A 24,582-nucleotide genomic window follows, 5' to 3' on the forward strand; every position below is an offset into this window, starting at 1 on the left:
TTATACACCGCGGGTCACATGCGTTTTATCTACAAAATTAAAATTTTAAGTTGTATTCATTTTCCTTTCAAGAGGGATCGATTGTCAGGTGTTTGAATCAGACTGCTCGGAGTTAGTCTCGATGATACAGTCACCGGATGAATGGCCTGCTTTCTCCAATCTGCTAGACGAATTTGGTTTTTCTCCGTGTCTCTTTCCCGTTCTTCTCGCTTTCTCTTATTTCTCGTTTATGTAATGTTCAAGCGGACTGCTTAGCCCGTTCTTCTAGACTTTTATTTTCTGAAGTTACTTTTGTAAACTCTTCTCCTCCTAATTGGGCAACCAATCAAGAAGTTATTTATTAATTAATGTGCGGTTGACAAAAAAAAAAAAAAGTTGTATTCATTTTGTTTAATGTTTAAGATTGTATAATTATATTTTGATTTGTTAATTCTAGGATTTCACCCGTGGTATATAGTCCCGTATTAATATCGACCCAAATCCGTACCACCATATAATCCGTCATCTGAAATTAAACATTATTTTGTTATTTTTTGTATTACTTTTATTTAAAAGATATATAGTTCGAGTCAGTTTAAAAAAATAAATAATTTTTTTTAATTAGTGTGTGTTTTTGGACCAACCCGTAAAAACAGTTTATAATTGTATCTTAAAATACGAAATAATTGTATTTGACCCGCGGGATAAATAAATAAATAAATATATATATTATTATAAACTTATGATATTATTGTATTAATTTTTTTTTTTATGTTTTTTGGTATAAACTTATGTTTGATTTTGGGTACACCTTCTCTTTTTTTGTTATAACTAAAAATTATAAATTTTGTTAATTTTATTTGATCTGACTAATAATGGGCTGTTTTGATGGGCTTTGAAGAATTGATATTGTTGGGCTTTGAAGAATTGATGTTGTCCTTACTCCTGCCTGAGCACTCCTCCACGACATATCTCTGAGCTCGCAGCAAACCACTCCTCCTCCACCGTGATCGGAAACGAATCCCCCACTCTCTCCGTCGTCGTCGATTGTCGCTTTTTCTTGGACAACCACCGATAGCTTTAATTTTTTTGAACGATTCTAAACGAAGGAGCGAGCATCATCTTCCGTCACTAACATCTTCGAATTCAAAGATTTCCTTTTTTCTTTTTTATTCTTTCTCTGTTTTCCTTTCTTTTTGTTTACTCTTTCCGAAAGCTTTGAGTAGATCCTTTCGTCTTCTCTGTGTGTCTCTCTCTATTGAGAAAAAAAGGAAGAAAAGCTTTGAAATCTCAGAGAAGGGTTCGTCTTCAACATGGCGCTTTGATTCGATTTGATGTCTTTTGAACATATGCTTTTATTCACCAGCCTTGTAATCGCCCGCGTCTTCTTCCCCGAGCTCGCAGTTGATTCGCCGATCGACTTTGTAATCGCAAATAAAAAACGACAAAGCTGTTGAATTGAACACTGCCAACTTCGATTCAATTCTTAAAGACACCCCAACAAAGGTATTTTAGTCTATTTGAGTAAATAGAAATTCATGTTTCTGGGATTGTATTTTGAATAGTTTAGTCGTGTTTTGTGATCTTTTTCTATTGATATGATGATAGAATTTGGGTGATCTCTTGTTTTTTTTTATCTTTTGCTAAGTGGTTCCTAATAACTTGTTTAGTTTTTAAATACACTGCAATTGCAGAGAATATAGTTATCTCTTAGACTCTTCGTTTGGTAATTCGACTCAAGTAATGATGCTGCAATTTAAGGGCATGTGACAATTATAAGAATCAGACGAAATATTGTAACATGGTTCAAATATAGTGATTTTCGTTTTGGTTTATGTTCTCATGGATGTTATATTAATAGTTTTCTTCATTTGGCTTTGTTTGACATAAATATTATCAGTGTTGCTGATTACAAATTTATTATGTAAAGTAGGTATCTAAGTATTGATATAATATTTACGCATGAGATATTAAGAAAGATAAGAATAAGGTATCACTCCTCCACGTCTCGTTTGTTGGACCAGAGTTAGAGTCTGCCATCTTCTCTCCCATTTCACCTTCACTCCACTTTTCTCAGATCTTAGATCTGAGCGCTTACCGTCATGTGGCCTCTTCGGGTCTGTTGGCTACTCCTTTTGTGCCCTTTGGTGGTTCTCATTTCGCCTTTAGGCGTTCCTTTACTGCAGTATGCAGGTTCTGTTCCGGTCTTGATCCGGTTTCATTTTCTACCAGGTTCGATTCTGGCTTGTTATTTCTTACAGTTTATTTGAGCTGTGAGTTGGTACGTGCAATCCTTTGGAAATCGAGAAATCTACTGGTGTTTGAAAACCGTGCTATCTCTGAGGAGGACACTGCTTTGAAAGCCATAACTGCGGCAAAGGAATGGCAGGAGGCAAACCTTGCAGTCCATGGCCATTCGCGGAACAGAGCACAAGCTTTACCTCTTATTGAGGATATACCAACTCCACTACCTCACTCAGAGGATCCTTCTCTCATTTTACCTCTTATTGAGGCTCTTTCTCTCAATTTACCTCTTATTGAGGCTCCTTTTCACAGAATTCCTCGCGATGAGGTTATTTCTTGCTACACGGATGCAGCTCGGATCGCATCCTCTGGCTCCTGCGGTATGGGATGGATTTTCAAGACTCAAGATCATCGAGTTATCCATCGGGGCTCGGCAACTCGCCTCCATACACCATCGGCTCTAGCTGCTGAAGCTTTGGCCTTGAGATCAGCGCTGATCGCAGCGTCTAGAATGGAGTTCACCTCCATCAAAGTTTTTTCGGACTCGCAAGTCCTCATATCTCTGCTAAATACAGAGACCTCTACGAACGAGCTTCAAGGGATTCTCCATGAAATTGCCTTCTTTAGTCGTTCGCTATCATCTATCAAGTTTCCTTTTGTTCCACGCAAGTCTAATATGTTAGCTGATGCATTGGTAAAGGCTGCCTTATCTTCTTTACCTGTTTTAACTACTTCTGCTTTGTAAGGATCGTCTATTTATCTATAAAACCAGTTTGACCAAAAAAAAAAAAAAAAAAAAAAGAATAACCACATTCAAATGAAAAAGAGCGAGATTGTATCCGTGTGAGAATCAGACAGAGGATCAACCCATGTAACAACAGTTTGATAGAGGAATCCCGTGTTGTGATGATTGGTTGGCTTGAATTGTTCTCTGTAAAAAAAATTTGTGAGTATTTGCATATGATGTTTTAAAAAGAATAATGATACTATAGACTCAATTTTGGAAGCTCACTTACACATCAGCCAACACCATGTCCAAGGTCTCACCAATTCTTGTTGTGTGATTTTCAGCTATGAAGAACCCTCACTTCAGCTTGCCATGTTGTCATCTCTGAGAAAAGCAAAGGAAGCCGTCATTGCTAGATTTGATGAATGAAGGAGAATATGAAGAAATGAGGTAATTGCTTGATGATGTAGAAAATAGAATGAATAGAAATATTTATAGAGAACTTAGATGTCTAGGGTTAAGGTCAAATCGATTTGAGAAAAATCTTGGGGGAGAAGTAGAATATCAAAGATACGGGAAACTAACAATGAATGTGAGAGAAATTTAAGGGAGAATTACAATTTCGTGAAGTAACAATATAGATTCTATTGAATATGATGGAAGATTGTAGATAATTTTGTTTAGGAAATCTTGATTTGATTAATTAAGATTTTAAAATCAATGATTGAATAACAAATGGTTTTTGTTTGGATTTCTAATTCCTTATAAATCCATGATCCAATAACCCCTCCTTAGTCAAGATCCGATTGAAAATAATTCGGGTCAAAATCTCTTATAAGGAATGATCCGATTGGACAAAATTCCGGGTCAAAATTGAAAAATATCCGACCCGATTAGGATCCCCAAAAAGTGTTGCAAAAATGTATAGTAGATTTAAGAGGACTAAAAAGAATTCCCACTGTTAAATAATGAACATATAACTATAAATTGTTGATGTTTAGAAATTTAGTAAAACTTATTGAACCGGAGCTAATTAATCGATTAGTTTGGATCATCCTCACACTCACGAGTTTTTACGGGTTTTTTAATCCGGTTTAAAAGATTTTGAAATTTATAGAAATCCAACTCAGCCACAGATCAGTTCGTGATAGACCCAATCCAATTGGAAAGTCGATCGGCCAGGGTTAGATTTATTTAAAATTTCTTTTGTAAAAATTTAGAGCAAATCCATTTTATCATCAAGTACAAAAATTTGCAAGATTTGATAAGAAAATGGAAAAATTGTGGTGCTAGTTATGAAAATGTTTCTCCAATGTTTCCAAATAACATTACTTACCCACATTTCCGTTATTACAACAGGCATACAAACAACTTAATTAAGTGCTTTTGTTTCATGTTGTTTTCCACGACTTATTCTTTATTCAAAGCAATTAGAATACAAAGAGTTATAAGTCAAGAGGAGGAGATTTTTCGCTGTAGAATCGAGCAAGAACCTTATCTTCAAGAACTGCCAAGGCTTCAGAAGAGTTGATACACATAGGTGTCTTGTATTGAGCACTCGAACAACCTTTGGAGATGAAATATTCCATGAGAGAATCAAATGTTCCTTGTTGCACCACTCTTATCTCGAGAGCTCCAACTGACCCATCCTTACTCCTTAGTCTCTTATAAAGAGAACCAAACGATTCCTCTAACGCATTGCAACATTCTGCCAACACTTTTTCATCAAGTTCAACAACATCGTTAACATCTTTTGCTTTGAGTTCCCAGTAAAAAACGTAGTGACCTGGAAAAGTGGAGATATATGCATAGCATGTGAAGCCCATCAACATTGAATTTGAAGACTCAAGAACAAGGGTCGCACGAGCCAACCCTCTTAAAATGTCCTCTTCAGTTGTTGCTTCACTATTGACGCTTAAAACAGTATTCTTTCTGCGTACAAATCTAAATTGAGGTGTCTTATTGTAAAATCCAGTCACCTGTAGAATATCTCCAACAAGATATCTGTGTAGACCAAAATAACTGGTAACCACGGTTTCATAATAGCACCCGAGCTTGACGTTGACAAGATCAACAATGTTGTTCATATCTTCCTCGTGATCAACAGGTAGAAACTCAAAGTAGGAGATATTAGGCAGAAATGTGTAGGACACATCTTGTGGTTTGGATAAAGGATCCACATTCACCCCAAATATACTTTCAGAAGACCCATATATCATGGAAACTATAGGAAGCTTGTTGGAATAAAACTCCAATGTTGGAATGTATTGAGCCATTTGTCCTGTAACAATGCATTCAATAAATTTTGCTTTGGGCCAAAGTCGTGTGATGATACCTTCCCACGAGTTGTTGCTGCATTCTCGTTCAATCATATCGGCCAATTCAAGATCCGGTCCTCCAAGAGTGGCCGAGACAGAGTTTCTACAGTTAGTGTCAGTGATCCACTCACTAACATGACCTGATCGGATATTACTAGACAATTCCTTCCAGTAAATTTGAAGAGCATTGAGTGCTTTGACCAAGGCATGAGCAAATGTTGCACTAACTCCCACAACCTTTTCTCTCTGGGACAGCCCGCATAGAAGATGACAATACATACTTTGGTTGTTGTCGGGGCAAAATATAACTTGGTCGGGGCTTGTGTACTCAGAATTACATTTTGATGGCCGGTTTTTGAAGTAATCGCTCATGAAATAGCTTGTAAATGATGAAGAAACGGGTAATCCGGAGGGAGTTTTGGATTCTAATCTGTTGTAAAGAAACGCCATTTTCTTTCCTTTCTCAGCTACGTTGTCATTGAAATGCCTATAAAGTACGTAGAACGAGTTCAATCTTAGTCGTGGAAGCTAAGAAAAAAAAAAACCAGGGTATATAAATAATGTGTTCTAAAAAGCGGTCTACGCGGTCGCCTAGGCCCCGACTAGGCGTTAGGCTCTCATGCGACGCCTAGATAACCGCCTTGACCGCCTAAAATTACATAGAACTTGTTTAATGTATTTTTTTCAATTTCAATTAGAGTTTTATTTATATATATAGTTATAAATATTCATATATTGTTTAATATAAATATAAATAAATGTTTTATTTAGTTTTTGTTTATAATTTCATAATTTTTAGTTTTATATAACTTTTATATATAATATCATATTTATAATGTTTTATGTTATAAACGTCTAAACCGCCTAAAAAATCGCCTAGGCCCCGATTAGACGTTCTAGGCGCTAGGCACTGGGTCCCCGCCCACTTAGCGCCTTGCGCTTTCTTGAATTAAATATATACATTTGTCTTTTATAAATTGGTTGAAATTTTTTCAGCAAAAAAAAAAAAAAAAAAAATTCTGAAATCAATGAATGAATAATAACTGATTTCCACAAGGATTTTAAAATCAAAGATTTAATTTTAAAAACTGATTCGATTTAAAACTTGTTTTTCTCTCCCAGGCACGGTTTTCGAGGTGCTCTTAAATTACTCTCGAGTCTCGCATTTCCACCGCAACTACCATCATCTCCACCGTGGAAAAGCTTCTAGCCACCGCAACTGTTTTTCCCGACGACATTTATTCAAAAAAATTTTTGAGTAAATTTCTTCAAAGTTCGTTTCTTCGGTTATTTTTGCTCGGTTTCTCTTTCCTTGGTAAGGTTCTGGCGGTATCTGTAGTTAAGAGCTGCGAAATGGCTCTGTTTGAAGTTTTTCCAACATAAGTCCCTAGTTGGGTTTGTACTCCAGAGTGGAGATTGTACTCCCCCTTGGAGTTTGTGTTTTCTCGGCAAGTCAACGGTACTAAACCAGGGGTTTTAGTAGTTCCTGTTTACTCGAAGACCTAGAGTTAGAGTTGTGTGCGTTGCTTCTTGGTGGTTTTTGGTCTGCTCTGTTTTACAGTAGTGTTTCTGTAAATGAAAACCTGAACCCTGTTTCAACTTCCTTCTCATCATGTCGCAGCGTTTCTCCAGACAAGAGAAAGCAAAGTGGGTGGCGTCTCCAAGCAAACCTAAAGTCAGGTCACCGATTCGTATACCGGAGGGAGACAACCAGGAACTCATAGAGAAGAATGCTCTCACCCTTGTTGGTCGTGTTTCGAACCCAAGAGTCCAAAATGCAAAAGCTCTTGTGAACTACATGCTGCAGTTTTGGAATTTAGAAGACAGAGTTTCTGGAATGGAGCTAGGACAAGGAAAATTTCAGTTTTCTTTTAAAAGGGAAGAGGATCTCCAGTTGGTTCTATGCTGGTCCCCATTTCACTTTAAGCACTGGATGTTTATCATCCAAAGGTGGGAACCGGTTATCTCTGAAGACTTTCCTTCCATCCTCTTCTGGATCCAGCTTCAAGGGGTCCCGCAGCACTACTGGACTGAAAAAGCTCTGCGAGCCATCGGAGATGGGTTGGGAAAGGTGGAGACTACTGATACGCTAGGGGTAAGGATTAGGGTACATTAATGCCCTGCAACCGTTGGAGAAGCAACTACCCATCTTGTTACCATCAGGAGAGACAGTTATGATTAATCTTGAATATGAGAGGCTGGAAAAACACTGCTTTGACTGTTTTTCACTGAACCATGAGAAGAAAGACTGCCCACTTAGAGGAGAGAATCTCAGAGAGGATGATCACAGGCGGCCAGCCTCGTCAGTCAGACCTGAGGAGGGAAATGAGAGAGGTAGAAGCAAAGCCCTTAGGGATCAGCAAGATAGTCCAATCAGAGATAGAAGATTCAGAGCTCAGAGAAGGCCAACCTCTAAATCTCTAACAAGAAGGAGATCACCTCCAAGGGCTTTTCCATCTAGGGAGAGAGGTAGGGGTACTTCTGATAGAAGAAGAAGAGAGGATCATCAAAGAAGAGATGAGCGCAGAAGCTCTCATAGGGTTTCCTCTATTGAATTCTCTCAGAGACCACTTCGATCTCAGAATCTGGATAGAAACTCAGTAAGCAAACATTATGACTCTGAGTGGAGAAGAAGACAATCTTCTGATAGACAACAAAGGAGTCATGATCCTACAAGTGGAGGAGGCAGGGAACAACTGGTATCACACAGGGAGTCCAACCCTGTAAGGCATGAAGTTCTGAACACACCACAATCGAAAAATAAGACTTCCCAGGAGCTGCCACCACCACCGGTTAGAATTGGAGAACAGAGCTCACCGAAATCTCGCAGGCCTGTAAAGGAGAGACTCTCAGGAGGTGAACTAGGTCTGGCTCATAACTCCTTGGCAGGAGTGTCTTCCTCCATGTCAGGCAGGCTTCAGGATGTTAACATCCAGTACTTAGGTGATGAAGAGCAGGTTTATCCGGGTCGTAATGTGGGTCTATTGACTGGGTCAAGCTCTAAACCAATTCATCCTACCTTGGGACACAGACTTTCTGTTGGTAATGTTGATCCACCAGAGGAGTTAAGAAGACCAGCTTCTCAGAGACTTGGTGAGACACAACATGAGATCACTGTTTCTATCCCTGTAAAACCCCCAACGCAGAAAAATACTTCGAAGAGGAAAAGAACAGGGAATACAGTCCAAAGAGGGATCAGAAGCCCACTACAAGGTGCAAGTTCAAAGAAACGAAATGCGACTAAGCCAAAAGTAACGTCAGCAAGGAAGAGGCTTTGTCCTGATCAAGTACCTTCAGATAAGGGTCCAATCTCGGAGTCTCAAGGATCGCAGCCACCAGTTAAGCTTATTCCTGCAGCAAAGAAGACAAAACCTAAGGTGGATTTTCAAAAACCGCCAAATCCTCTTCCTTAGTGGTGGGAAGCTGGAACTGTCAGGGTATTGGTGGAGATCTGACAGTTCCAAGATTAAGGGAGATCCGCAATGACTTCTCCCCTAATATACTCTTTCTCATGGAAACAAAGAACCAAGATGATGTAGTTTTGAAACATGTGCAGTCTCTTGGTTTTGTTAGTCATTGTATTGTCCCTCCACAAGGCTTAAGTGGGGGACTTGCTCTGTTTTGGAAGGATGATGTTGTTGTAGAAGTGCTCTCCTCTTCACAAAATTTTATTGACTCAAAAATCACTTTCCAAAACAGCACCTCCTTCTTAACTTTCACCTATGGGGCGCCACAAGTGGAAGATAGACAAGCTATTTGGGATGCGATTTCTGATTTGGGAGCGGAGAGAGATGAGGCCTGGCTCCTTATGGGAGACTTCAACGAAATGGTGGATAACTCAGAGAAGATTGGAGGGCCAGCAAGAGCAGAAGGTAGCTTTATACCTTTCCGGAGCTTTATTTCGCAAAATGGTCTTTGGGAGGTACAACACTCTGGGAATAAGTTGTCTTGGAGAGGACAGAGAAATTCTCACTTTATCCTGTCTAGGTTGGACAGAGTGATGGCTAATGTGGCCTGGGCTGAATCATTTCCAGCTGGCAGATGCAAGTACCTCAGGTTTGAGGGGTCGGATCATAGGCCTTTGATCACCTTCTTTGATCCCACTAAGATCAAGAATAAAGGATCTTTTAGGTTCAATAGAAGCCTGAGAGGCAAGGAGGAAATTCATACTCTCATTTCTGAATCATGGCACCCGTGGGAAGCAGAGTCTCTGTTCTCCAAGTTTGGGAGATGTAGACGTAATCTTATTCAGTGGGCAAAGGATCAACTTGAGAGTAAAGTAAAGTTTATTAAAGAGAAACAAGAGAGACTGGAAGAAGAGCTCTCTGCCACAATACCTGATGTGGAGCAAATTACTTTACTCTCAGGACAACTAAAATCGGCCTATCAAGAGGAAGAAGCTATTTGGCGCCAAAGGAGCAGAATACAATGGTTGCAGGAAGGAGACCAAAACACGAGCTTCTTCCATGCGGTGACCAAGGGTAGGAAGGCCATGAATCATTTCTCAGTTATTGTGGCAGAGGATGGAAGAGAACAATTTGAGGAAAAACAAATAGCAGAGACAGTTTCTAAGTTCTATGAGAAGTTATTTTCTTCAGTCTCGTGTAGTCAACTACAGGTGGTAGAGGAGGCTATTCAGCCACAAATTACAGAGACAATGAATGCTAATCTGACTAGGATCCCGTCGTATGAGGAAATTCATGACGCAGTTCTAGGTATCCATGCTGATAAAGCGCCTGGACCTGATGGCTTTTCGGCGGGCTTTTACCATTCTTTTTGGGATATAGTTGGTAAAGATGTGGCTTGTGAGATCAGAGACTTCTTTGTGAGAGAAGAGCTTCATCAACGCCATAATGAAACTCATGTTAGGTTAATCCCTAAAGTGTTAGGGCCAAAGAAAGTTTCAGATTATAGGCCTATCGCCCTTTGTAGCGTGCACTACAAGATAATCGCAAAGATTTTATCTAAAAGGTTGTAGCCTCTATTATCCTCTTTGATCTCTAAGCATCAGTCAGCTTTTGTGCCGGGACGAGCTATCTCGGATAATGTTTTAATCACGCATGAAATGCTACACTTCCTTAAGGTCTCCGGAGCTAAAGTTCATTGTTCAATGGCGGTTAAAACGGACATGAGCAAGGCTTATGATCGAATTGAGTGGCCTTTCCTTCATGCGGTCCTAAAACGTTTAGGGTTCCACAAGTTGTGGATTGGTTGGGTATTAGAATGCGTATCCTCGGTTAGCTATGCTTTCCTCATTAATGGTGCTCCTCATGGCCTAGTAATTCCTTCCCGAGGACTCCGTCAAGGAGATCCTCTCTCGCCGTATCTCTTTATACTTTGCACGGAGGTGCTCTCGGGACTTTGCCTAAGCGCTCAAAGAAAAGGAAATCTTCCGGGTGTACGAGTTTCCCGAAGAAGTCCTCTCATCAATCATCTCCTCTTCGCGGATGACACTATGTTTTTTAGTAAAACTAGTGTGAAAAGTTGTGAGGCTCTAATGAAAATTCTTAAAAGCTATGAAGAGGCCTCGGGACAAAGTATCAATGTGATGAAATCCGGAATCACTTTCTCTTCCAAAACACCACCGGAAGTTAGAGAGAGAGTAAAGAAGTGCTTGGGAATTAGTATTGAAGGAGGCATTGGAAAGTACCTTGGACTCCCCGAGCACTTCGGAAGAAGGAAAAAGGACATATTCACGGGTATTGTGGATAAAATACAACAAAGGGCTCTCTCATGGTCTAACAGATTCCTTTCCGGAGCCGGAAAGCAAGTGCTTTTAAAGGCGGTCCTTGCGTCTATGCCTTCGTATGCCATGTCTTGCTTCAAGTTGCCATTGTCACTTTGTAAGAGAATCCAATCGGTTCTTACTCGCTTTTGGTGGGACGATAAGCCGAATAAGAAGAAGATGTGTTGGGTAGCTTGGGAGAAGCTTACCTTAAGCAAAGAGAATGGAGGACTAGGCTTTCGAGAGATTGCCTCTTTCAATAATTCTCTTCTTGCAAAAATAGGTTGGAAGATCTTGCAACATCCGGATTCTCTTTTAGCTCAAGTTCTAGTGGGCAAGTATTGCCATTCTTCCTCCTTTATGGAGGCGAGTATTCCCGCAAATGCTTCCCATGGGTGGAGGGGAATAATGGAGGGAAGAGAGATTTTAAAAAAAGGTTTGGGATGGATAATTGGAGATGGGGAATCAACAAATGTTTGGAATTCACCGTGGTTGTCCCCATCTGTTCCATTGTGTCCAGTTGGTCCCCCTCCCCTTAAAGACACGAATTTGAAAGTTAAAGATCTCTTTCAGCCTCAAACCACTTTGTGGAACCTTGAGGCCATTAGAAAGCATGTACCTCATCATGAGGAAGATATACTCAAGCTGATTTTGAGTTCAAGACCTAAGCCGGACAAGCTAAGATGGTTGCCTTTAAAAGCGGGTATTTATACCTCTAAGTCAGGTTACTTGTTAGATCAACCTGCTACTTTTCTAACTCAAGTGGATAGTTTCAAATGGAGCACCAATGTGTGGAAAGTTTGTACTTCACCTAAGTTGAGAATATTCTTGTGGAAAGCAGCCCGGAATGCTCTACCTTTGGGAAAGGACCTCGCAGTTAGAGGTGTTGCTGCAGCTGCACTTTGTAAAAGATGCGGAGAAGAGGAAGACTCGCTGCATATCTTCCTTAGATGTCCCTTTGCTTGTAAAGTCTGGGAGCAGGTCCCTGCGATGGGCAAGGTGGCGGTGAACAGTGTGGACTCTTTTCAGAGTTTGTTGGTTAAGGCGGGGAAGATGGTGTCTTTACCACCTGTTGGTCTGGGAACCACACCTCTGTTCCCATGGATCCTCTGGTTCTTGTGGAAAGCGCGGAACCTACTACTCTTTGAAGATAAGGTGGTGACTGAGGATGACACTCTGCTGAAAGCGATTAAAGAGGCAAGAGCTGGCAAGCAGCTAAGGGGACGCAGTCTCAGAAGAAACCAAATCAGAAGGCTAAGGAGCGAGGCCCAGATCACTGCGATGCGGTTTCTTGCTTCTCTGATGCTTCTTGGTTGGAGCAGAAAAATGTTTGTGGTATGGGCTGGATTTTTAAAGATCCACAAAAGGTGGTTATCCAGCATGGATCCTCTTCTCGACCCTTTGTTGCCTCAGCTCTTGTAGCAGAGGCTCTCGCCATGAAAGCAGCGATCACGGCGGCTTTGGCTTTGGGTGTTTCCAGGTTAGCTTGTTTCTCAGATTGTCAAATTCTGGTCTGTCTACTCGTGGCTGATGGACAAGCTAACGAAATAGATGGCATTTTAGAAGATATCAGAAGGTTGTGCTCTGGTTTTCTTTCTTGCTCATTTCACCATGTTTCTCGTATGTACAATGCTGAGGCTGACAGTTTGGCTAAGGCGGCCTTAGCGTCAAGTTTGTATCCTCCTCTTGGGAGTTGACTGTTTCGTCTTTTTTAATATAAGCATCGTTTTCAAAAAAAAAAAAAAAAAAAAAAAAGATTTAATAACTTGATTTTGTTTTGGAATTCTAAATCAATTGAAATCTATGAACCAATATATAGTTATAACTTATATTTAGTGTAGCAACAGTTAAAGAATTACTTGGAAGTAATGAAAGAGGATACATCCACAAGGTATCCCAGCTTCTCTATGTACTTATCGTTCACTGGAAATATTTTATGTATCCCTCCTGAGGTTCCCGAGCTACACACAACCAACACCTTCAAATCAAAACTAGTACTTGATCCATTGATTAATCATAATGATAAATTTATGTACCTTTGGACGAATCTCGTAATGGGTTCACCCGAAATCACATCCGAGGGCTCTCCATTCGCAACACGCTCGATATAAGGCTTGACATCACCGTAGCTCACCACCGGTATGTTCTTCTTGAACAACTCTTTATCAGAGCTTCCATGGAGAAAGCGTTGGACATACTCTGTGTTGGCGTTAAGTGTGAGTATCTCCTTCAATACGTCGTCTTGTATTTGCTTCGCATTCGTTGTTAACACCTCCAGATCCTTGAGCTCAACGCTTAAACTCATATTTGGTCTTGTTCTCTAGTTCACTTTGATGTATTTGTTTTTTTTATATCTTAGTAAGGGGTTCTTAGCAATATATAGCACTAAAAGAATTAATGTCTAGACAAAATCAAAACGGGACAAAACTATTTAATTTGATTTGTATAGATCAATTATTGAAGTCACAAAACTTAGAAATGCCTGCCAATCCATTCGAACACTGGCCTAACCTGTCAAATATAATATTTTTGTTTGTTTGTTTGTCGAAAAACCAAACCGACAGAGCATAAGGTGTGATCGTTGGTTTTCATAATAATCTATATAAATAGGAGTATAATAATAACAATCTCAATAAATACTTTTTGTAAATTATATATCTTTTTATTTTTTATCGTAATTTTTTTTGTTAAAAATTATTTTTATAAAAAAAAAATTAAAAATATATATTTTACGATTGTGATTTTTAAAAAAATTATTATCCAAATAAATATCTTATATGGTTGTATCTTTTTATCGTAACTCTTCATAAACGGTTGCAACTAAATCATTACAAAATTTAGTTTACTTAAAAAATTATTGCAACTTTTAGTTTATTTTATTAATTATTATAACATTTAATTATATACGATATATATATATATATATATATATATAATTGTTAATAAAAAACCTATTGAGCTATTTACCGACAATCAGATACTCGGACCAATTCAAATTGGAATTTGGTGACCCACAAAATACTAGTACTATTCAGTGTTGCCATTAAGTGAGTATCTCTTCCAACATGTCTTCCTTGTATCTTCTTTGCATTCAATGTTAGCTCCTCTAGATCCATGATCCATCAGATCGAAACTTATACTCATATTTCAATAAAATATTTAGTTTATTTGGTTTTGATCTCTTTGCACACAAAAAAAAAAATTTGGTTTTGATCTCTCCTCTCTGCTTTAACAAAAAAAAAATAAAAATCTCTCATCTCTGTTAAGGGGTCATAGTAGTATATAATACTAAACAAACTAATTTTTATGTTTGATCACCAGAAAAAAGAAAAAGAAAAAAAAGAGAATATTGTATAGAAATTATCACACAAGCGATTTGTTATGATTTGTATAAATTATTACGCAAGTCAGAACTTGGAAACTTGTGCGACTGGATTTAACAATAAATTAAGCTGTCCAATATACTCTTTCTGTCCCAAATTATAAGATGTTTCACCTAAATGCACGATAATTAAGGAATTTTTTTAATAACAAAATCTTTAATAAATGAGTATTAAAACAAGGAAAAAAAAAGAAAAAAAATCTAATAAGAATGCAAAAGGCCAGTTTAAAGAGTGGTCAACTTTATTGTTTTCTTAATCCACTTAAATAGCTATCATTAACAGCTTTTATCCGACGTATCATTAACAAATTATTAGAAGAATTTTCATTTGGAGCCATTTTTTCAGAAACAATTTAACACTAAAAAAATTCAAAGTTTCACAATGGAGCCAAAAAAAAAGAAGCCCCAATCGTTTATCCTTATATAATCTCTTCATTCTCACAAAGGTTTACCACATTATTCATGGATTCTAATATTGATTTAAATTTTCCAATTCTAAACTACGAAAGTGATTCTTTGTTTGATTAAAACAAAATTCCAACAATAGAAGAAAATTTTGTAGTGAGGATTTGTCTTGCTAATGGGTAGAACATCTTTTGATTTGTTTTCACTGTGATCCATTTTTTTAGTTGCAGGTTTATTTCGTATACATGATAATTTGATCTTTGCAATATATTGAGATGGAAGATGGTAATTTAATAACAAAGAGTAATGGTGCAATACAAGTAACGAGGATGTAGAATTAGTCTTTTGAAATACCTTGACCAAAAAGCTTTTTAGTTATTTATTAAATTAAAATACATTAAATACTTGTCTAAAAATCTGAAAACATCTTATAAAATAGAACAAAAAAAAAACCTGAAACATCTTATAATTTGGGACAGAAAGAGTATTAATTTAATTTCTTTTAAAGGATAGGAACATGGAACATGCTATATTTATTTTAGCTAAGAATTAACATAACTAAATCGAAATTTTTAACGGAAATTTTTTAGTCGAGTGGTTGTTGAAGACTTTAATAAAGACTTTAATACTTTGTCTTGTACATAAGATTTGGAGTTTAATTATAAAAGAACGCTAACTTATTGCAGATAAAGGACTAGAACACGAATTTCATGTGTTCTTCAATTGTCCATTATCAATCATTTTGTCATAGACAGTGATGTGACTAATTTTTTTTAAATGATTTGTAAGTCACATTTGTTGTTTTTTATTGTAGATTTTTTTAGGGGTTATTACTGATTTGAGGCTTTGTTGGGCTACAACTTTTAATTTGGGAACTTTTTGTCTGGGCTTACAATATTAGTCATTTTTGGGCTAAGGAAAAATACAGTTTTACCCCTCATATCTCCACGATGCTGCAAAAACGATTTGTACTGTGGATCTTCGTCTGATCTTCATCTTCCTCCTCTGTGATGGAAACTAAACCCTAAGAGAACCGGTAAACGGTAAACCCAAGGGAATGATAAGCAATTTTTAAATCTGGAAGATTATGGCTTGGAGAAATAAGCCACATCAATCGGAGTAGATGAAGCAAAACTTGTCGATTCAATCGAAAAAGATGGTATAATTTCAGATATGTGCTTTCAATTGCCCGATTACAAAGAATAAAAGAAAGATTTCAATTGATGAAAATTAAACCCTAAAGGAACTAGTAACGGGTGAACCAAAGGGAAAAAAATTAAAAGTTTCTCGTCGCCGGCGTTTTTTAACAACCACAATCATCATAGATCTGCATCTCCGACGTGTGTAAATCAGTTCATCTCGTCATCTTCATCACAGATCTGCATCACAATTGTTTGATTTCGTCATCGTTACCACATATATGCATCTCTGTTATGTGTGTTCTTCGAAATTGTTCATCAGGTAAAGTCAGAGAGAAAGACGATGGACATGGACCAGCAAATCTTAACGGAGAAGCTTCGAATTTTTTTATTTTGACTCAGGGGAGAAAACAGAAACTATGTAAGAAGGGTAAAATCATCATTTCGTTATGGTGAAAATACCTATAACGACAAGTATGGACAATCAGTCCGGATCTGGTAATAATTGATGGAAATAATGCCAACCCGGTAATTGATTCTTTTTTTTTTATCAACAAAATGAATTGTGCAGATTTGAGTCATAGTGGTTTTAGTTATTGTAGAATAAATCACAAACTACATGTTTTAGTTATTGTAGATCTGTAGTATATATGATGAATATGATGAGTATTGTTTCTTTCTTTATAGGGAAAAAACCCGAAAAAACGGCCATCTATTTTTTTTGGCCGTTTAATACGCGTGTTATTAAAGTTGGAATAAAAATGCCTGGTTTAATTTCAATTGCCTTTTAAAATCGTCGTGTTTTAAAACTTGGTATAATCATACACCCACGTTAACAGACGTTAACTCTACTAACGGAATGACTAACCGCGGTTAAATCCTTAACCCAGGTTGTTTAAGTATATATATACATTCTCTGTCCGAAAATTTACTAATATATTGTTGTAGCCAGATGGTTAAATGCGGGAAGACATCCCAACTAAACCTGGGTTCGAATCCCCATTTTGACGTTTTTTTTTTAGTTTGTTTTTCTCCATCTTCTCCATTAAAGCTGATGATCTCCTCCGGGCTCCGGTCAAGTACTCCTCTCGACGATTCAAACATAAATTTTACGAATTCAAATTTCAAGTTTCCGATTCTCTAAATCAATTGATTCCACTCTACGTAATCTAACTTTCGTCGATTTAAGCAACAACAGATTCACAGATCAAATTCCGGCAGATTTCGCTACCGCACCTGTTCTTCAGTACTTAAATCTCTCTACCAATTCCTTCCACAGCAAATTACCGGCAAACATATGGAAAGCACCGAATCTACAGATCTTCTCAGCGAGTTTCAGCAATTTGATCGGTGAAATCCCAAATTACGTTGGTTGCAAAAGCTTCTACAGTATTGAGCTACAAGGAAACTCACTCAACGGAACGATTCCATGGGACATCGGACATTGCGAGAAGCTTCTCTGTTTGAATCTCAGTCAAAATCATCTCTCCGGAATCATTCCATGGGAGATTTCAACGCTTCTGTCAATCGCCGACGTAGATCTTTCTCATAATCTCTTAACCGGAACAATCCCTTCCGATTTTGGAAGCCCCAAGACAATCACAACCTTCAACGTTTCGTATAATCAGCTTATCGGTCCAGTTCCAAGTTGTTCGTTAGCGCATCTGAATCCGTCGTTTTTCGCCTCAAACGAAGGTCTCTGCGGAGATGTCATCGGAAAACCTTGCAATTCTGATAGGTTTAACACCGGAGATGCAGATCTAGACGGTCATCATAACGAGGAACGACCGAAGAAAACAGCCGGAGCTATTGTTTGGATATTAGCGGCGGCGATTGGGGTTGGATTATTCGTCCTTGTAGCCGCTACTCGATGTTTCCTGAAAAGCTACGGAAACAGAGTCGACGGTGGTGGAAGAAACGGCGGAGATATAGGACCGTGGAATCATACACCCTGGGTTAAGGATTTAACCGCGGTTAGTCATTCCGTTAGTAGAGTTAACGTCTGTTAACGCGGGTGTATGATTATACCAAGTTTTAAAACACGACGATTTTAAAAGGCAATTGAAATTAAACCAGGCATTTTTATTCCAATTTTAATAACACGCGTATTAAACGGCCAAAAAAAAAATAGATGGCGGTTTTTTCGGGATTTTTCCCTTTCTTTATACAGTTCTAATCTTTATTTTTTATTTTTTAATATAATGTTAGATTAAATTCAAAAGAAAAATAAACATTTTTACAACTTATGCAAACGATTAGTTTGAAGAGATCATAGCCGAAATTTTTTATTGAAAAACATAAGCAAAAATCAAAGACTTATACTCTCTTTTGAAGCCATTGTTGGAAGCCCTCCTAGCTCGTATCGTTTATCTCCCATCTGTCGGATTGTTGATAACTGGTTTCGGTCTTGTTTGTCTATCCACCGGATTAGTTGGTCTGCAGAGTTTGAATCTTCGTCATGTCTTCTACCATTCCGCTCCTTCCAAACCACCGTGGCTTGGAACACAGCGAATTAGAAAGCCCTCCACATGATCGAGTTTCTGGTTGGAAACATGGTTAAGAGTTTGATGCCAATCAAAAGAGAACTTATTCTTAAAGACGCCTTTAGCTAGATGCTCTAACCTTTAGTAAGTATCGTACGCACATCTTTGGAGAAACTGTGTGTTGATTAAAAATTCATCAAGAAAGATTTAACAACAATATATATGTGGTTTACAATTATATTTTCTCCAACGAAATCCAGGTAAAAAAAAACAAAAATTACATGTAAAGGTCTAAAGAGTTAAAACTCGGTTGATCGAGACGGATCCACAAGCTTGAGAGTTGAGACAGTTCTGGAGAAGAAAGGATTCGTGGTTCGTGGCAAAAATTATCACTTTATACGTCCACAAAATAAAGTGAAAATCAAAGAGAATCCGAGAGACAATGCAAATCAGACAACATTGATAAGGGTTATTAAAACTCCAGAGAAAACGAAAATGACTACTACTCGACAATATAAATATGGGAAGATATAGTATATAGTATTTTTTTTGTCAACAACATTATGAACATCTATATGAATGTCCACAATTAGCTTTTAACTACTGTAAAAGCTTTTCGTAGCAGAAATGGTTATTTTTTTTTCGAATTCTCTCCGTCATAAAAAAAATATCCATATTGAATAAAAAAAATAATGTAACTATCAAAATTCAACTAAACTCTTTAGCCTTGTAGTGAAACCATTTTTCAACATGTTTTGTAAAAGATAAATAATCATTCTGTTGGAAACAGATCTTAGAAACCAGAATCGAGGAAGAACGAAAGTTGCAGAGCCGTAGAAAATCTACTGCACTTGAGCGAAAAACCGCCTAATCCCGGTGTGCAAGATAACCAAGACGGCTCACTCCAGGGTTCACTCTGCTCTCAATTGAATTGTGCACTCAACTCAAAGAGATGAAACTCTCAAACCCATAAATTGAAATAAAGAGGAAGAAGAAGATAGAAGAAGAGAGATGTGAGTTTTTCATCGTTCTGATCGAAGACCAAAGTCCTTCTTATATAGGCACAAATCTCAACTATTCACGAGAGATTTCAGCCCCCAAATCTTACTCTCACAATCCCACTTCTTCCTCAACGTTGCAAAGTCGGTGAGAAAAAGTTGCAGTCACGATTTTGACTTTTTCCTTTTTATGAAGAAAGAGATTTTATCAAAGCTTAATTAACACAAAACCAACGTGAATTATACAGCCCATTTCGAAAACATAAGGCCCAAAACAATTTGAAGAAACATACCCAACAATCCCCCACATGTTTCAAAAATTAAAAACCCGTTGATGTCTAAAAGACTTGAATCAACAAAAAAGACAGTTTGAGAGTTTCGCAAAACATATACAAAGTATCAAGAACTTTCTTACAACCCTGCATCATAAGTGTTCTAGTGAGTTAGCCCACACCTCATCTAGTTAGGCAGTTTGTACCTTAACACTTATTTAGGTGACTTATCAAGTGTGTGTTGTCTCACACCCCCATACAGGAATAAGTTCATTAAGAGACCATATGTCTCAACCTTCCATACGACAACAACATGGGAACTTAACAATCATCAGATTAATATCATTCCTTCGTTTGACCAGTTTGAACCGAGAATTCAGAAGTGAATAGAATTCTTGGTTTGGTATCCAGAATGATCTAACCTGAAAAAGGCTTTAGTCCCATTTCCTTTGCTGTGTCCAGGACCATTCGTCCACACAAGCCTTTCGTGAGAGGATCAGCTATATTCTTCCCTGATCTCACGAATTCTAGTGATAACACTCCAGCTTCAATCAAGCTTCTTATCACTTTATGTCGCATACGTATATGCCTTTTCTTCCCGTTATACAGCGCGTTCATCGCCACAGCAATCGCAGCTTGAGAGTCACATCTCATAGACACGGAAGGACAAGGTCTTCCCATCATCGGAAAATCCGCTAGCAGGTTTCTTAACCACTCAGCTTCTTGTCCTGCCAATTCAAGAGCAATTAGTTCAGATTCCATAGTGGAACGAGCAATACAAGTCTGTTTAGTAGATTTCCATGCTATAGCTCCACCAGCCAAAGTAAATACAAAGCCACTGGTGGAATTCACTTCATCATTATCTGAACTCCAATTAGCATCACAATAAGCTTCAAGAACACAAGAAGTACCAGAATAACACAAGTTCCAATCTATAGTTCCCTTTAGATATCGCATTAAGCGGTTAAGTGCCGACCAGTGATTAGAACCAGGATTATGAGTATATCTACTCAACCTACTCACAGCATATGCAATGTCAGGTCTAGTGCAATTCATCAAATACATTACGCTGCCTATCACCTTAGCATATTCAGATTGATTCACACTTTCTCCTCTATTTTGACACAAATGCAAAGATGAATCATAAGGAGACTTAGCACTAGGTTCATCCCAATATCCAAATTTCTTTAGAATTTTTTCAATATAATGAGACTGGTTCAAAGAAAATCCAGAGTCAGTTTTAATAACTTTAATTCCAAGAATGACATCAGCTTCTCCTAAATCTTTCATGTCAAATTTAGAACTCAAGAAAACCTTTGTGTCACAAACAATTTCGAGAGATGTGCCAAGAATAAGCATGTCATCTACGTATAAACATATAATGACGTATCCATGTTCATGCACTTTAGAGAACACACACGTATCACCTTCATTTGAAACAAACCCATTTTCAAGCAACGTGTTACTAAATTTTTCAAACCATTGTTTAGGAGCTTGCTTAAGACCATAAAGAGACTTAATCAATTTGCAAACTTTATTCTCCTGACCTTCTATAATAAATCCCTCAGGTTGCATCATATAAATTTCTTCATGCAAATCACCATTTAAAAATGCTGTTTTCACATCCATTTGATGCACAACTAATTTATGAGCAGATGCAACAGCAAGCAACATGCGAATGGAAGCAATTTTGGTAACAGGAGCATAAGTATCAAAATAGTCTACTCCCTGTTTTTGTGCAAACCCTTGAGCCACCAGCCTCGCCTTGAACTTGTCAATAGAACCATCAGCCTTGAATTTTTTCTTTAAAATCCATTTGCATCTGATAGCTTTGCACCCCCTAGGCAAATCAACAATCTCCCAAGTATGGTTAGTCATGATAGAATCAAACTCACTATTAACTGCTTCTTTCCAAAAAACAGCATCTACAGTTTTCATAGCTTCTGAAAACGTTTTTGGATCTTCTTCTATCAAGAATGCAAACACAAATTCTTCACTAATCTCATCATATTCAGCTAGAAAGGTAGTAATAAAATCTGGACCAAAATCAGTTTCAGTTCTCATTCTTTTACTCCTTCTAGGTTCTTCAGCATCATCATGAATTCTTTTAGCATTACTTGAAGAAGCAAAATCTATATTAGCTGAATCATGGGAAGAGGCGAAGTCTAAGTTTCTCTTAAAAGGAAACACATTCTCAAAAAATTCAACATCTCTAGACTCAATCATGCTATCAAATTGCAAGGAATCATGCTTAAATGTTAAACAACGGTAAGCAGCACTGTTCAAAGCATAACCAACAAACACAGCATCAACAGTCTTAGGACCTATGGTGGTTCTTTTAAAGGCTGGCAGTCCTACTTTAACAAGACACCCCCACACTTTTAAATAACTCAAATTAGGAGAATGACCTTTCCAAAGTTCATAAGGTGTAACAGAGATTCCTTTATGAGGTACTTTATTCAGAATATAACATGCAGAAAGAATAGCTTCCCCCCACATTTGATCAGGCAACCCAGAACTAATAAGCATAGCATTCATCATTTCTTTAAGGGTTCGATTTTTTCTTTCGGCAATGCCATTTTGCTGGGGAGAATAAGGAGCAGTTCTTTCATGAATAATACCCTCTTTCAAACACAAAGAATTCAGGATTTCAGATTCATATTCTCCACCTCTATCAGACCTTAACCTCTTAATTTTTCTATCTAGTTGATTTTCTACTTCAGCTTTATATCGCATAAACATTTCACAAGCCTCATCTTTTGTTCTTAACAAATAAACCCTTGTATATCTAGAACAATCATCAACAAAAGTGATATAATAATGCTTGCCACCTCTACTAGTGGTGTTTTTAAAATCAGCCAAATCTGAGTGAATGAGCTCAAGCAATTCAGATTTTCGATTAACTGGATAAGAAAATGGTTTTCTAGCATGCTTTGCTTCCACACAAATTTCACATTTTGAGATATCTTTTTCCAAGTTATCAGGAATCAGATTAGCATGCTTTAAGCGTTTAATTGAATTCACATTTAAGTGTCCTAATCTGCCATGCCATATATCCAAAACACTCACAAAGTAAGCAGAAGCACCAGCACTTTCATTCATTATTTCAAGAACAAAGAGATTTCCCTTACAAAAAGCTTTTCCCACATACCCCCCATTCTTAGTTATCACTAACTTACCAGCCTCAAGAGTTTGCTTAAACCCAGCAATCATCAACAAAGCACTAGAAATTAAATTCCTACGCATGTTTGGAACAAACAAAACCTTAGTCAAAGTTAAAACTCTTCCAGATGATAATTTCAAATTAACTTCTCCAATTCCAGCAACTTGTAAAGCACTAGCATCACCCAAGAAGACATTATCACGTGGAGATTCATCAAGATTTTTAAAGAGAGACTTCTGGCTGCAAATGTGACGTGTGGCACCTGAATCAATGATCCATTCCACCATGTCAATTGCAGCGTTTACCTCAGTGACGACAGCAATTAGGTCTTCAGTAAGATGAGCTTTGTTTGACTCCTTTTGCTGTGGAGGTAAGCGACAATCCTGCTTCTTATGTCCAGGCTTGTTACAATTCCAGCACTTCAGTTTCTTCTTGAATTCAACAGATGGTGTAATAGGATTAGACTTTTGAGGAGTCTTTCCTTGGTTTTTGTTGGATTTGAACCTGTTCTTTACACCACCAGAACTTTCCACAACGTTAGCATCATTAGGAATTGAACGAGACACTGTTTTATTACCTAAGTAGTTTCTGTTTGCGTCTTCGATCATTATGTCTGCAATCAGCTCATCAAGCGACATCTTCTTTTTCTCATGCTTCAGCTTGGAGCGATAGCCATTCCATGACGGAGACAGTTTGTCAACGAGTACCAAAGCAGCCAGTTGCTCATCGATTGGTATACCCTCGGCCTGAATCTTGGAGACAATGGCTTCATACTCATGGAGTTGATCGAGAACGGGTTGATCGTCCTTCATCTGAAATGAGGTCCATTTTGAAGTGACGTACTGCTTCTTGCCTTCATCTTCGGCTCCGTACCTTTTCTTCAAGTTGTTCCATATCTCCTTTGCAGATTCATAGTTGACATAGATATCAAACAGCTTCTCCGAGAGGTGCCTGATGATATGACCACGACATGTGCGGTTGTGATCTTCAAAGCTTCCTTCCGGTTTTGGCTTGCTTGATTGTGTCAAAACATCTTGAGAATTCCCGGAGGTAGGCGTTTCAGAGGAGGAAGTTGGCTTGTCTTCAACAAGGACGTAGCTTAAGCCAACCTCTTGAAAGAAGAACATGAGTTCCTCCGACCAGCGACGGTAATTTGAGCCAATCAAAGGCTGGAGCTTTGACAAATCGGGCACTGCAGAGTTCTTCGGCATTCTGAATCGTAATGGAACCAACAAATAATTTTTCGCTCAAGATTGTTGGAAACAGATCTTAGAAACCAGAATCGAGGAAGAACGAAAGTTGCAGAGCCGTAGAAAATCTACTGCACTTGAGCGAAAAACCGCCTAATCCCGGTGTGCAAGATAACCAAGACGGCTCACTCCAGGGTTCACTCTGCTCTCAATTGAATTGTGCACTCAACTCAAAGAGATGAAACTCTCAAACCCATAAATTGAAATAAAGAGGAAGAAGAAGATAGAAGAAGAGAGATGTGAGTTTTTCATCGTTCTGATCGAAGACCAAAGTCCTTCTTATATAGGCACAAATCTCAACTATTCACGAGAGATTTCAGCCCCCAAATCTTACTCTCACAATCCCACTTCTTCCTCAACGTTGCAAAGTCGGTGAGAAAAAGTTGCAGTCACGATTTTGACTTTTTCCTTTTTATGAAGAAAGAGATTTTATCAAAGCTTAATTAACACAAAACCAACGTGAATTATACAGCCCATTTCGAAAACATAAGGCCCAA

General features: G+C 38.0%; 1 protein-coding gene across 1 annotated transcript; it reads right to left on the reverse strand.

The window, feature by feature from the left end:
• Window positions 1-4,349: 4,349 nt before the first annotated feature.
• Window positions 4,350-13,531, reverse strand: LOC9327512 (4-substituted benzoates-glutamate ligase GH3.12). The gene is made up of 3 exons (XM_002894079.2): window positions 13,030-13,531; window positions 12,853-12,954; window positions 4,350-5,755 (listed from the first exon to the last, which is right to left on the reverse strand). Exons 1-3 carry the CDS (start codon window positions 13,296-13,298, stop codon window positions 4,396-4,398), a joined length of 1,731 nt encoding a protein of 576 aa, XP_002894125.1. The 5' UTR covers window positions 13,299-13,531; the 3' UTR covers window positions 4,350-4,395.
• Window positions 13,532-24,582: the final 11,051 nt, after the last annotated feature.

This window comes from Arabidopsis lyrata (genome assembly GCF_000004255.2).
Source record: "Arabidopsis lyrata subsp. lyrata unplaced genomic scaffold ARALYscaffold_1, whole genome shotgun sequence".
Lineage (NCBI taxonomy): Eukaryota > Viridiplantae > Streptophyta > Magnoliopsida > Brassicales > Brassicaceae > Arabidopsis > Arabidopsis lyrata.

Bases quoted from the DNA above. Each gene is read 5' to 3' on its own strand.
- LOC9327512 (XM_002894079.2), bottom strand. From the start codon at position 13,298: ATGAGTTTAAGCGTTGAGCTCAAGGATCTGGAGGTGTTAACAACGAAT. The intron at 12,955-13,029 runs GTACATAAATTT...GGTTGTGTGTAG, and splicing joins ATTACGAGATTCGTCCAAAG to CTCGGGAACCTCAGGAGGGA. The intron at 5,756-12,852 runs GTAATTCTTTAA...CGTACTTTATAG, and splicing joins TCCTCTTTCATTACTTCCAA to GCATTTCAATGACAACGTAG.